Below are 15588 nucleotides of genomic sequence, written 5' to 3' on the forward strand. Positions count from 1 at the left end.
GCACAGCTGTTTACCCCATTAGCCCTGGAGGTTGATGTCGTGAACCCCAGGGGCACACGTGTCTGGCTGGGCAAGACATTCAAGGGTCACCTTTCCAGATTCAGGTTGAACCCCCTCAGCTTCAACTTTCAAGAATCAGAGGGATGCAGGCAGAGTGGGGTGGAGGACCCAATTACCTCTTCAGTGCCCTGAGTGGAAAATGCAGAGGGATCTGTGTGATATCACCTCCAGGCCAGGAGGTTGCATGTTAATGAGGTGAGATGTTCAGTTAGTAAGGTCTTTAACAAGCAATAATTCCCCTCAATAGAAAACTTGCTGCTGCCTAATGAGAGTCTCGTCTTGATATTCAGAATTTAGTTAAAAGATGCAGCGAGTTGTTCCCAATAGCCCATTCAAGATCGGCCTTACTGGATTTCTCAGATGATTCAGCCACATTCCTTACCACAGCCCACATCGTTCAGCTCCCTATAAGACTCAGCCCGAGGAAAACATTAGTTTTCACTATAACCTTTATGTTAGCATTTAACGACAATCATGTTCACGCATTTGTCTGTGTCCTGGACAAAGTGACTGACTAGATTAGATTACTTACAGTGTGGAATCAGGCCCTTCAGCCCACAAGTCCACACCGACCCACCGAAGTGTAACCCACCCAAACCCATTCTCCTACCTTTACCTAACACTAAGGGCAATTTAGCATGGCCAATTCACCTGACCTGCACACTTTTGGATAGTGGGAGGAAACAAGAGCATCCGGGGGAAAGCCACGCAGACGCAGGGAGAATGTGCAAACTCCACACAGAGAGTCACCTGAGGCGGGAATTAAACCTGGGTCTCTTGGCGCTGCGAGGCAGCATTTGCTTGCCACCGTGCCGCCCAAAGTACTGAACGTTATGATGTTAAAAGGATGGATGATGCTCAATTTGCATCTGAGATCTAATATTTACATGTCCTTAAAGATCCGATAAACTATAAATGAGCTCAGAATCAGTTTTATCACATCTGTTATGTGATGCAGAATGAAATGCAGAAATAAATAATGATTTATCCAGTAAATCTAGTTGCAAAAAATAGTCAAAAACTAAAGATCATTCAGATATATTTGCAGCTACAAAGCTGTTAACTGACTAGCTTTGCTTTGATGTGTTAGTATCTCAGACCACAGACTGGATGGAACAAATGAAAAGACTGAGAATGAAATTAAATTATGTTCTTGAAACGAAAATAAAATCTGAGTATGAGCTGAATACGCACGCCCACAGTACAATTTCAAGAACATGACTTCATAAAGTACTTAATTGGTCATACAGTACAATGGGATGGCCGAAAGCTGACTGAGGGTATTGATGCTAAATTTGCAGGTGACACAAAGAAAGGTGGTGGGACAGGGAATGTTGAGGAAGTGGGGAGGCTGCAGAAGGACTTAGGCAGGCTAGAAAAGTAGGCAAAGAAGTGGCAGATAGAATACAATGTCTGAGGTGATGTGCTTTGGTAGGAAGAATAAAGACGTCAACTATTTTCTGAATGGGAGTGGTGCTGGAAAAGCACAGCAAGTCAGGCAGCATCTGATTTTCCAACTCCTTGGATGCTGCCTGACCTGCTGTGCTTTTCCAGCACCACTCTAATCCAGACTCTGATTTCCAGCATCTGCAGTCCTCGCTTTTGCCTATTTTCTAAATGGGCAAAGGCTTCAGAAGTTGAAGCACAAAGAGACTTGGGAGTCCTATTTCAGGATTCTCTTAAGGTTTACATGCAGGTTCAATTGCAGTTTGGAATGCATATGCAATGTTAGATTTAATTTCAAGAGGGCTAGAATATATGAGCAAGGATGTACCACTAACACTGTATAAGGCTCTAATCAGACTGCATTTGGAAAATTGTGAACAGTTTTGGGCCCATATCTAAGAAAGGATATGCTGGCCTTGGAGAGGTTCCAGAGAAGGTTCATAAGAGTGATCCCAGGGATGAAGAGTTTGTCATATGAGGAGTGATTGAGGATTCTGGGTCTATACTCGATGGAGTTTAGAAGGATGAGGGGGATCTGATTGAAACTTACAGAATCCTGAGAGGCCTGAATAGAGCAGGCATGGGGGAGATGTTTCCACTAGGAGGAGAGACTAGGACCTGAGGGCACAGCCTCAGAGTGAAGGGACAACCTTTCAGAACTATAATGAAGAGAAATTTCTTTAGCCAGTGTTGTTAATTTGTGGACCTCATTGTCGCAGAAAGCTATAGAGGCCAAGTCACTGAGTGTATTTAAGACAGAAATAGATAGATTCTTGAATAGTAAGGGGATCAAGGTTTATGGAAAGAAATAAGGAAAATGAGGTTGAAAAACATATCAGCCATGATCAAATGGGAGAGCAGGCTTGATGGGCCAAATGGCCTAATTGTGATTCTATACCTTGTGGAAGCCATGAAAGACACAATAAAAATGAATATATTTGTCCCTCACGATAATATCGTCAATCCAGTACAATTTCAATTTATTAAAGTGAAGTCTATGAAACTGAAAACACTTTTTCAAACGTACAGATTTCTTTTAGGCAGTCATGATGACTCAGTACACTTGGCTGGGGAATCTTTCACAATCTGGAATGCATTGCCTAAAAATTGAACAGTTCTTTAATCAAAACAGTCGGCTGAATGGCCTTTTTCCATGCCATATCCATATGCACTTTTCACTGGACCTCCATAGATATATGTGATGATTATTCATTCATTCATATCATCCTTTGAATCACAAGACTAGCATTTGTGGCTGCATTTCCAACAATAGTTGTTCCTCCAATCGAAGAATCTGAGGCCAATAACTTCTCCACACACTGTACTAAGAAAAGCTGGAAGTAAAATTACTAGAGGTAACACTGTGAAGAGAACTTTGTTAAAAAGCTTACTCTCTGGTCACTTAGCTGTTCTTTTGTCTGAGAAAGAGTGCTTTTAGTGTCTATTTAGGAATACCAAAGATGCAAAGGGAAACGAATAAGTAGTGCACTTTGAGAAAAATCTTGCAGGTGACACAGAAGTACAGAGCTTTTGAACATCAGACACTGTGAAGTATAACAGCAGGATTTGGGTTCAAACTGTTAATTCCATGTGCCATCAATTTCCTGCCTGAGCTGTGATGTTAGAAGTGCTTTATAAAGTGCACTTCTCAACTGGAAGGAAAGGAAATTAAGATGATGAGTCTTCAAAAAGCTTCTAAGAAATACATTCTTGTCTGGGGATGTTTACCTGCCCAGCTTTTTTTTTGATGTATTATGACATGCTGAAAGAAAGATTAGCAAGAAATAGGAGCCTTTAAAAAATTTATTTGCAAAGCATATGAGGTAAAACTCTGAGGTATTTGTTGCCTGTGAATTAAAAAACATGATTTAAATAGTAGTATAAAATGATTGTGTTCCTTCTGAATTATGTGCATCGATGTAAAATTTTGTAATGAAAATGATTTTTCTTCCAGAATTGTTACCTTGTACAATAACTTTAATGATTGTATTTGTTCTGAAAAACATGAAATAAAAACAGTGTGACATTTCATTATGTTTCAGGACCTCAGGTATTTTAAATCAGAGAAGACACAGCGAGGCATGCTGAAAGAAGGCTGGAGGGAAAGTCAGAAGCCAATAATGTGTTCTTATAAACTGGTGACTGTTAAATTTGAAGTCTGGGGACTTCAGACAAGAGTCGAGCAATTTGTACACAAGGTCAGTCAAAGTGAAGTATGAAACACCAAGAAATGTTTGGTTGTGTATAATATCATGGGTCTGTTTCAGGAGTTGACATATTAGAATTTGTAATTTAAGGTGAATGATTTAGCATCATAGGGCTGAAATCGGTCTGTGCCTCTCACTCAAAATCTGCTCATGGCAAATCAGCTTCCCATTTTTTATTGCTGACTTTCCTTTTCATTGACTTTGATAATCTGAGGATAGGAAGGGAGGCAAGAGAGGAGGGTGAGCGGCATTTTTGATAAGGAATAGCATTACAGTTGTGCTGAGGGAGGATATTCCCAGAAATACATCCAGGGAAGTTATTTGGGTGGAACTAAGAAATAAGAAATGGATGATCACCTTATTGGGATTGTATTATAGACCCCCGAATAATCAGAGGGAAATTGAGAAGCAAACTTGTAAGTAGATCTCAGCTATCTGTAAGAATAATGGGGTAGTTATGGTAGGGGATTTTAACTTTCCAAACATCGACTGGGACTGCCATAGTGTTCACGGTTTAGATGGAGAGGAATTTCTTAAGTGCATACAAGACAATTTTCTGATTCAGAATGTGGATGTACTACTAGAGAAGGTGCAAAACTTGACCTACTCTTGGGAAATAAAGCAGGGCAGATGACTGAGTGTCAGTGGGGGAACACTTTGGGGCCAACGACCATAATTCTATTCGTTTTAAAATAGTGATGGAAAAGAATAAACCAGACCTAAAAGTTGAAGATCTAATTTGGAGAAAGGCCAATTTTGACTGTATTAGGCAAGAACTTTCAAAAGCTGATTGGACACAGCTGTTCGCAGGTAAAGGTACGGCTGAAAAATGGGAAGCCTTCAGAAATGAGATAACAAGAATCCAGAGAAAGTATATTCCTGTCAGGGTGAAAGGGAAGGCTGGTAGGTATAAGGAATGCTGGATGACTAAAGAAATTGAGGGTTTGGTTAAGAAAAAGAATGAAGCATATGTCAGGTATAGACAGGATAGATCGAGTGAATTCTTAGAAGAGTATAAAGGAAGTAGGAGTATACTTAAGAGGGAAATCAGGAGGGCAAAACGGGGACATGAGATAGCTTTGGCAAATACAATTAAGGAGAATCCAAAGGGTTTTTACAAATACAATAAGCACAAAAGGGTAACGAGGGAGAGAATAGGGCCCCTCAAAGATCAGCAAGGCAGCTTTTGTGTGGAGTCACAGAAAATGGTGGAGATACTAAATGAATATTTTACATCAGTATTTACTGTGGAAAAGGATACGGAAGATATAGACTGTAGGGAAATAGATGGTGACATCTTGCAAAATGTCCAGATTACCGAGGAGGAAGTGCTGGATGTCTTGAAACAGTTAAAAGTGGATAAATCCCCAGGACCTGATCAGGTGTACCCGAGAACTCTGTGGGAAGCTAGAGAAGTGATTGCTGGACCTCTTACTGAGATACTTGTATCATCGATAGTCACAGGTGAGGTGCCGTTAGACTGGAGGTTGGCAAACGTGGTGCCACTGTTTAAGAAGGATGGTAAAGACAAGCCAGTGAACTATAGACCGGTGAGCCTGACCTCGGTGGTGGGCAAGTTGTTGGAGGGAATCCTGAGGGACAGGATGTACATGTATTTGGAAAGGCAAGGACTGATTAGGGACAGTCAACATGGCTTGTGCGTGGTAAATCATGTCTCACAAACTTGACTGAGTTTTTTGAAGAAGTAACAAAGAGGATTGATGAGGGCTGAGCAATAGATGTGATCTATATGAATGCCTATAATAAGGCATTAGACAAGGTTCCCCATGGGAGACTGATTAGCAAGATTAGATCTCATGGAATACAGGGAGAATTAGCCATTTGGATACAGAACTGGCTCAAAGGTAGAAGACAGAGGGTGGTGGTAGAGGGTTGTTTTTCAACTGGAGGCCTGTGACCAGTGGAGTGCCACAAGGATCGGTGCTGGTTCCTCTACTTTTTGTCATTTGCGTAAATGATTTGGATGTGAGCATAAGAGGTACAGTTAGTAAGTTTGCAGATGACACCAAAATTGAAGGTGTAGTGGACAACGAAGAGGGTTACCTCAGAATACAACAGGATCTGGACCAGATGGGCCAATGGGCTGAGAAGTGGCAGATGGAGTTTAATTCAGATGAATGAGAGCTGCTGCATTTTGGTAAAGCAAATCTTAGCAGAACATATACACTTAATGGTAAGGTCCTAGGGAGTGTTGCTGAACAAAGAGACCTTGGAGTACAGGTTCATAGCTCCATACAAGTGGAGTCACAGGTAGATAGGATAGTGAAGAAGGCATTTGGTATGCTTTCCTTTATTGGTCAGACTATTGGGTACAGGAGTTAGGAGGTCATGTTGCAGTTGTACAGGACATTGGTTAGGCCACTGTTGGAATATTGCTTGCAATTCTGGTCTCCTTCCGATCGGAAAAATGTTGTGAAACTTGAAAGGGTTCAGAAAAGATTTACAAGGATGTTGCCAGGGTTGGAGGATTTGAACTATAGGGAGAGGCTGAACAGGCTGGGGCTGTTTTCCTTGGAATGTCAGAGGCTGAGGGGTGACCTTATAGAGGTTTACAAAATTATGAGGGGCATGGATAGGATAAATAGACAAAGTCTTTTCCCTGGGGTCGGGGAGTCCAGATCTAGAGGGCATAGGTTTAGGGTGAGACAGGAAAGATATAAAAGAGACCTAAGGGGCAACTTTTTCATGCAGAGGGTGGTCCATGTATGGAATGAGCTGCCAGAGGATGTGGTGGAGGCTGGTACAATTGCACCATCTAAGAGGCATTTGGATGGGTATATGAATAGGAAGGGTTTGGAGGGATATGGGCCGGGTGTTGGCAGGTGGGACTAGATTGGGTTGGGATATCTGGTCGGCACGGACAGGTTGGACCAAAGGGTCTGTTTCCATGCTGTACATCTCTATGACTGTATGACCTAACTCCACAGGCTCCAAATTAGTGCAGTTTTACCATCAATTGGATGAACTCTGAAACTGCCTTTGAATTTCTAAAGTTAGGCAAACTCATTATTCATTACCTTCAATATTTCTACCTGCTGTTCCTTCCCTTTTCCAATTAATAGCATTGGAATTGTAACATCTTCTTGTCACAGAACTGCCATATTTCCCATAGTACAGACAATTATTGTTCTATGCCATAAACCGTTTCATGCAACAAGTCACACCATCATAAATCACTTCCCAACAGTGCAACCTTCTCAAGAGCTTATCACCTGCATCCTTTCAGTCATGTGTAGTTATATTGGTACTTCCATTTGTTAACAGTGAAAACATCAAAACACTGTGAAAGTCTTCTGTCTGTGAAAGTTGACAAATCTAGTCGATTCCTATTCGAGACCTATAATGGCAGGAAAAACGTGGAATGTTATAAAAATAAGTGTTGTGGAGTGTATTTAATAGAAACAGTAGGGTTGTCATAGTCTTGTGTAGACTCTCAGGGAAGGCTTGTGGATGAAGTGTTATTTAGGGCCTTGTGTGGACAGTGGTAGGCATTCCACAGGATCAAGAGCCATTAAAGCAGCTGGTCCTTTGACTGGTAGCAGCACTGGAGGTTTGGTGGAAGTTTCAATGGCTGCTGCCAGTATAACACCTACCCAAGGTCTAGGATCATCAGTGGATTCCAGGCTACAATTGTGATGGCAGCAGAGTGTTCTGTTTATGGAGCATGAGGAGGGGGGGAGGGTTCAACATCAATGACAGGGCTCTGGCTCTCATCAGGTCTCAGTGTTCCCCTGCCAGAGCTGGGATGGCAAGCATGCATGTGTTTTCTGTTCCCCTGCCTCTGCTGTGTTAATGGCAGTGGGCATTAGGGTGAGTTAGGGGGAAGACCTTCCCTGTGCCTTTCCACCACAAACTTAATTGGAAGAGCGGCAGCAGAAAGGCTAGAATTAGGGGGTCACTGTTTAAAAGCAAGGGGTCTATTTAAGTCAGAGATGAGGAGAGGTTTTTCTCCCCCCTCACTGAATGTTGTGAATCTGAAACGCTCTTCGAAAATGTAGTGGAAGCAGAGTCTTTGAATATACTTAAGACAGGTAGATAGATTCTTATACACGGTAAGAAATTAGCAGGTTAGAGGGCATTGTTAAGTAATCAGATCAGATTTTGTTGAAAGTTGGAACAAGCTCAAGGGGCTGAGTGGCTTATTTGTCCGAACTCATATGTTTGGAAATTCTGTTGGAATTCACAAAACAACACAGAACAAATCACAAATGACCAGCTAGGCTACACTGAACATCTGCTTCCTCAGCTGAAACAATACATCATGTTCAGACATTCAATTAAAAGCAACCAGCCACCAAAATAAGTTGTACCACTTTCCTGTTTTTCTTTCTTATTTACAATGAACTAAATAAATCATGGTGTTCAGTCTATAACATTGCCAAGCATCTGTTCTCCCGGAGCCTCTTAAATCGGGTGTGTAGCATAACTTTCTATTTTCCTTGTCCCTTTTGGTCTCACTCATTAATCAGCAACTGAAAATCGGGCAGTTAGACCTCACAGGCCTTTGTCAGCACTCGTCTGACTTGCCCTGGGTTGGGGGATGAGGATGAAGAGCCTCCCATTATTCACTGCCATTGGTGGCCTTTGTGACATTGGGAACTTGGTTATAAGCCACATCCTGTAATTCCATGACTCATTATGTTGGTTGATCAAGATAACCTTACTATACCATTCTGTGAACTGGGTGTTCATGGATCAGTGCATTGGACACACACCAATCATTTATTATTGGGCTGAATCATACTTTTTCTTGGCTAAATCTGAGTTGCGTAGAGTTTTTAGGAGTGTCTTCTGTCTGAAGCCAAATGGTTTTTCTCACTGCATTTTACCAAACTCACCTCATTAACTACTTGCTCCACCCCACCGCTTCCCATATGCTGTCTGAGAACAACTCACACTCAGTGCATATCCTAAAATTTACCAGCACCTTTTGTGTCTTCACTATCTGTAAATGCCCATTGTGCACCAGGACAAACTCCTGTCAGTCTGCAACTGTCCTGCAAGTTGCTGAAATTTGCCCTGGCCGTGACATACAGGGAGAATTCAGTGCCCTGCTAATGGATGGAATAGTGCACACAGGGAACTTCATTTTCCCTCAGGATCAGTAGTGATGTTAAAACATGCCAGCCTGGTCTGAGGGTACTACCTGTGTTAATACAATCTCAGCCATCTGAAGGAACCTGCTTCACTTTGCCGGGGTAAGTGCCACCATCTTCTCTCCAATATCTGCACTCACTCTGTCTCTGCTACTGCAACCACCTCTCACTAAGGCTCATGCTCCATCACTGTCACTGTTGCTGTAACATCTCCCCTCACTCACTCTCACCTACCTTCACCCCGATACCACTCACCCTGCCTGCCCTCTTCACTGCCTAATCACTCACTCACCTCCATACAAAAGTAACAGCTATGCCATTCTCTTTCATCTCCCTTAATAACTACCTGTCATTTCAGGAGACAGACAGTGCCTAGCAGGACAGAAAATGTAAAGACAAGTGGAATGGTGCCCAATATTCAGCTCCCCACCGATCATGTGAAGACCATCCTGACTCTGACTACCCCAAATGGCTGATTGGCCATATCCAAGCCCCTGGATATGTCAGAGGCTGCCCTTGACCTACTATGTTGGGACCCCTGAGTATAGGCTATCCCCTTGATTTGACTGAGACTTGCTGACAACCGCAAGAAGGTTTGTGTCTGTGCTAAATGGCAAGGTTAAAAATCACACAACACCAGGTTATAGTCTAACGGGTTTATTTGAAAGTACTAGCTTTCAGAGCGCAGTTCCTTCATCAGGTGGTTGTGATTTTTAACTTTGTCCAGCCCAGTCCAAAACCAGCACCTCCAGATCATGACTAAATGGCAAGGCAGGTGTAATGTGAGCCTGGTATCTCTGGCTCAAGGGAATGACCACACTGAGCAGAATCACTTCATATGCCAAGGACTAGATTGGGAAAGATGGGCGGTTGTAGATGTTTTAGACGGGTAATGTCAGGAGTTGGAGAATTATGAAACCTGCCAGGTTAATGGGATGTGCTCTAGAAAGGAAATGTGGATATCTGGGGCTCACAGGTACATTATGGCTGAGGCTGGAAGTCACTGGTAAAGGAATGCTCACTGTCACCTTCCATCATGCTGGAAATCGAAGTACACATTGGGGAAGGAAATGGCTGTGACCACTTCAGTGAGGTATGTGACTTGAGCTGTGACTTACCTTTTAACAGGAAAGAACATCGATCACAATCCATGCAATGTTCAACATACAGGCTGCCTTCACCCCTGACATCTGACAGCATTGGCCCTGTATTTATGTTGAACCAACTTGGCACAGCCACTGGTGGACAATTCTTTGATATTTACATCTTTATGCAAAATGGGAGCCAAGCATCTGGGATGTTGAACAAGGACAGTCAGATGTATCAGCATGATCCAATGCTATGTGTACACACAGCTTCCTGGTAGTGCAATAAGCTGTCGGTGCAGACATCAATCCATACTGCCTCATCTGTTACCACAAAGTTCTGCCGGGTCGCCCTAAGATGTGGTTAGCATCTACATAGAGAGACTCAAATACATGAAAGTTGACATCAGGAATATTTATTCGGAAAGTAATAGTCGCATACAAGCCCTTTCACCCATTCCACCAAAGGACCCTTAGGAGATTTTCTTCTTCCTCCCCTCCCATTATGTCTTAGTTTAGTCCCTTGTTCTGTTTACGCCATGAGGTGCTCAACACATTGTGTACCCACACTCTCTATGTCGACAGTTTCCACTCAGGTGTCAGCATCTCGGCTGGTGGGGGTGCAGATGATAGCCCTCCCGATGCTTTCGCTGAGGCCTCAGTACTACTGAGAATGAAGAACTGGATGTCAGGCACCCCTCCACCCATCTGGGCTCTCTATGGCCTCAGTACTCCTGTAATCAGCAAAAGGGGCTAGATAGTGAGGTTACAATAGGTGGCACAGCCGTTAGTGCTGGTGCATGTGGGGAAAAGGTGGTGAAGTGCACTAAAGGACTGAGGTTGGGGTGAGTGTGGAAAGGTATGAAATGCAACCGTGACAATGGAAGAGCATGAGTCTTGTTTCAGCTGAGTGTGGAAGCAGAGTTGGATTTAGTGTGAGGGAGCAGAGAGAAGATTGTGGCATTCACCCTAGCGGAGAAGGTGACATCACTGTCCACCTATCTATATTGCTGGCCATTCCTTCACACCACCCCGTCTCCAGGTCCATGTCAAAGAAATGCATTGCCCTCTTCCATTCACCACCGTTTTCTAATCCTGTCCACTGATCAGCTGGGCAGCTTCAGAATACTGGAGCTTGTCTAAGCGCACAGTAGCTTTTTTAAAGATAGCACAGGCACAAGGGATGCCAGTCTCTGGATAGATGTCCACTGGGTGGTGAATGGGTGAAATAGGGTGGAAATCAGACACTATAGGGAAGGGCATAGGTGATTAATGCAGTGAGTTCGATGAGGTAAGATGATGATAATTTGCTCAGCCTTGCAGTGAAAAACCCTCCAAAATACTCAATGCAACTTGGGCATCGCTAGATACAGTCAGTTCTTCAATAACACAATGGTTGTGTTCTTGTGCAACTCCACATTATAGAAAAATTGCAGTTTAGAAACAGCACTTAAAATGTTGGCATTGTAATCACTTCACAGCCAACGTACATTTTAAGAGTTTGTGCTTTAGAAACAGTATCCCCAATTCATCAAACACATTAATTTGTGTTGATGAAACCCTTGTTATAACAGAACGACCTGTAAGTATAAGATTGAGACCCTAGGGTTTATAATAAAAAGCTGGATAAACTCAGCAGATCAGTCAGTGTAGAGAGATAAACAGCATTACTATTTTGAGTTCAATATGATTCTATTTCAAAACAATTAAAAAGAAATGATATTACTGAGCCACTGTCATAATTTCTCTCTCCCAGTTTTGCATTTTTACACTTAACACAAAATATATTCATGCTATGCTTCTTGATAATTGTCTTTTTATTTATGGCAAATGAAAATTTCCATAAGCAGCATGCCTCAAAGTTGAGACACTCCTAAGTGGTCATTAATTGTCCACTTAAGGACCTCAGTTAGGGTTAGGATTCCTAGGCCTTGTCAGTGTTACAATAAAGATATGCAAAGATCAGGGCAGGTGGAAGGGTATTGGAAAGACCATCCAGGAAATTTTACAGGTCCTCTCCCACCACTCTCCTCCAAACATAGCAATGGGTGAACACCTCCATCCCACTCCCATTCACCTATTGTACTTTTTGCTACCTTCTCCCCAGCTCCCGCCCCCCCGCCCCTGAATTTATCTCTCCACCCTGGAGGCTTCCTGCCTCTATTCCTGATGAAGAGCTTTTGCTCGAAACATCAATTTTCCTGCTCCTCGGATGCTGCCTGACCTGCTGTGCTTTTCCAGCACCACTCTGATCTAAACACCGTCTTCAAATGTCTGACCTCCTGCCCTCTCTCTTTCCCCACACTTTTCCTGGAGTTCTACAGAGGGGTGTACCCTAAACCCCCATTCCCCAGATAACCTCTCCAACATTGTCCTGTACAGGGTAAAGTTAGAACCTGTCAAAATGTTGCAGTTAAAAGTTGTGTGTGTGTGTTTGTGCGCACGCTATTTGGAGACTTACCCCACAAAGGCAGCAGCAGCAACAGACTTGTTGTTGGTGTCCAGTCTGGCTGCCTCAGACAGGGGGCGGGGGGGCAGTGTTGGACAGGGTTGGGGGCGGGCATGGGAGGGATCGGGGGAGGGGGGTGTTGGATGGGGGCGGAGGCAGGGGCAGGCAGGGGTGGTGTTGGATGGGGCATGGGCAGTGTTGTACGGGACAGAGGTTGGTATTGGGCGGGGGCTCGTGAGTGGTGTGCTATCTCCTCGTCTCCTGAATGGGGAGCAGACTTAAAAAAAACTCCAAGCCCCAGAGGAAAGGCATTTAATCGATTAACCGAATAATCGATTATCCGAACGAAATAATGCCCACCCATCTCATTCGAATAATCGGGGTTCCTCTGTATGTGGATTTCAGTAAAGCGTTTGATAAGATTCCCCACGGTAGACTTGGATGAGGGTGTAGAAGGATGGGTTAGTAAATTTGCGAATTACACTAAAGTTGGTGGAGTTGTGGATAGTACGGAAGGATGTTGCAGGTTACAGAGGGACGTAGATAAGCTGCAGAGCTGGGCTGAGAGGTAGCAAATGGAGTTTGATGTGGAAAAGTGTGAGGTGATTCACTTTGGAAGGAGTAAGAGGAGTACAGAGTACTGGGCTAATGGTAAGATTCTTGGTCGGGTGGATGAGCAGAGAGATCTCGTTGTTCATGTACATAGATCCCTGAAAATTGCCACCCAAATTGATGGGCTTGTTAAGATGGCATCCAGTTTATTAGCTTTTATTGGTAGAGGGATTGAGTTTAGGAGCCAGAAGGTCACATTGCAGCTATACAAAACTCTGTTGTGGCCACACTTGGAGTATTGCATATAGTTCTGGTCGCCGCATTATAGGAAGGATGTGGAAGCTTTGAAAATGGTTCAGAGGAGATTTACCAGGATGTTGCCTGGTATGGAGGGAAAGTCTTAAGAGGAAAGGCTAAGGGACTTAAGGCTGTTTTCATTAGAGAGAAGAAGGTTAAGAGGTGACTTAAGAGAGGCATATAAGATGATCAGAGGATTAGAAAGGGTGGACAGTGAGAGCCTTTTTCCTTGGATCATGGCTAGCACAAGGGGACATAGCTTTAAATTGAGGATAATGGATATATGTCAGAGGTAGGTTCTTTACTCAGAGAGAAGTAGGGGTGTGGATGCCCTGCCTGCACCAGTAGTAGACTTGCCATCATTAAGGGCATTTAAGTGGTCATTGGATAAACATATGGATGATATTGGAATAGAGTCGGTTAGATAAGCCTTAGATTGGTTCACAGGTCGGCACAACATCGAGGGCCGAAGCGCCGGTAATGCACTGTAATGTTCTATATTCTATGTTCAAACAATCAACTTCACTCTTATCAAAGTAAATGACACAAGATATGTATGCATGTGGAATGGGGATGCTGTTGCTAAACTAAAATCTGCAGAAGGGTTCCACAGTTATTTTAGAATATACTTGCCTCAGAAATTGATGCAGACATGTATGGTCAAAGAATACATTGGTACTGTTACATGAAATGCAAATGAACTACAATTCACTGACAAGTCTTGGCAATATATAATTTAATTTGTCATTTTGCTACAATCATTTTCAAATCAAACATGTATGGCTCCTACAGTCAACCTGGCTAGATTGACCTCCCTAATCTCGAAATACTTGGCCATGATGATGACAAATAATGGGGAGAAATTTGAGCTGTGAGGTGTATCACCACCTGTTGGTATTGTATCAATTAGGTTTAATGAATCAAATTTCATTTGAATGGATAAAAAGAGAAACACTCTCTAGAACTAGAGTAGAATCTAGTTTGGCAGTGCATGGTCGTAATGCTTCACTCCTTAAGTACATCTTAGCTTGAGTAAAGATAGCTCCAGTGATGTGCTTCATAAATTGGATTTCTTTTATGAAGCAGTACTCACCGAGCATCTAGATTACTGCTGGCTACTACCTTCCCATCTACCCCATGCAAATGACAGCAAGGGATAGGATCCAGGTTCTCTAAGTGTTTTTCTGATGTCCACCCCATGTACTGACACTTCCAGAGCACCAAGTGAACAAAACTGGTAGCCTCACAAAGTAATACCAGTAGCTAAGGTCAAAGATCAGAGAGGGCCTTGCAGAAGGGTCCTCTCTCTTCAACTTAATTAAACATTTCTTGCTGAAAGCCTCAGTCTTGGCCAAGTGCTTCACTCAACACAGTGACTAGGTCCCTTGTGCTGTTCCAGATGGTGCACCTAATTCTTTCTGTTGCTGTTGTAGCAGCATTAAACTCTCCTGCTCACTCTGACAGACCATGTCTTGGAACGAGACCTATGTCAGGTATCTACAATAGCAAGAAATGGGAATGGGTCAGGATTGGAGTATATTCAGATGGGTTGATGGATATCCCACACTCTGGAAATACCAAAGGATAAAGATCCGGACCTCAATCTCCTTTCATTTTGAGACTTAGAATAATTTCTATAAGATTAAAAGATGGGGAATGTGATTTTGTATCTGTGGACAGATTCCATGGGGATCCGAACTAGCTACTTAACGGCATTTCCATGTTCCCAGGTTATCCGGGATATACTGATGATTGGCCACCGACAGGCTTTTGCCTGGGTAGATGAATGGTATGGTAAGTGAAACTGTTTTTCAGCGTTGTTCATAAGCAATTCAGCTTTTCTGTGTCTATCATCTGAAATATGGTATGAAGACATGACTAAAAAAAAATAAGAGAAAGACTTGCTATCCGAAGGTTGTTCTGACTTTGAGAAAAGATTTATTTAAAATCTAGTGGAAAATGGTAAGATTATCAGTGGATTTTCAGAACCAGTTTTCCATTTGAGCCTTTGGGTCCCTTGCTTACATCATTTCTCAGGTAAGACCATTCAATCCCTGTGGCCTGCTCCACCATTTAATTAAATCATGTCTCATCTGCACATCAACTCCCATTGCACCATTACCTAGAGACTTCGAACAAACAGACTTCCAGATGTCACAGTCTCCGTCTGTGCTTCCAACTCACAAAAGGCTGTTGGAAGCTGTTTAAAAATAAAGAATTGTCTGATGCATGTTTGGAACCTATGTAATGGTGTGATTATGATCAAGAATTCACGAAGCTGTGACCATTTGGCACCCTGTTACAAGAAGATTCTCAAAATCAGATCACAATCGAATTCTAGTCTCTGGTTTGTCTCTCTTATTCCCTCCTTTCCT

At 42.9% G+C, this 15588-nt stretch overlaps 1 protein-coding gene across 1 annotated transcript in view; it reads left to right on the forward strand.

Annotated features, from left to right (window-relative positions):
* LOC132827749 (cytoplasmic phosphatidylinositol transfer protein 1-like) overlaps positions 1-15588 on the forward strand; it is a 285683-nt gene that overhangs the window by 265117 nt on the left and 4978 nt on the right. Inside the window, exons 7-8 of the mRNA XM_060844442.1 lie at positions 3549-3704; positions 14944-15007. Of these exons, the coding sequence (XP_060700425.1) occupies positions 3549-3704; positions 14944-15007 (220 nt within the window). The remainder of the gene's footprint in view (positions 1-3548; positions 3705-14943; positions 15008-15588) is intronic.

The sequence above is a fragment of the Hemiscyllium ocellatum genome, chromosome 25 (genome assembly GCF_020745735.1).
Source record: "Hemiscyllium ocellatum isolate sHemOce1 chromosome 25, sHemOce1.pat.X.cur, whole genome shotgun sequence".
NCBI classification, from domain to species: Eukaryota; Metazoa; Chordata; class Chondrichthyes; order Orectolobiformes; family Hemiscylliidae; genus Hemiscyllium; species Hemiscyllium ocellatum.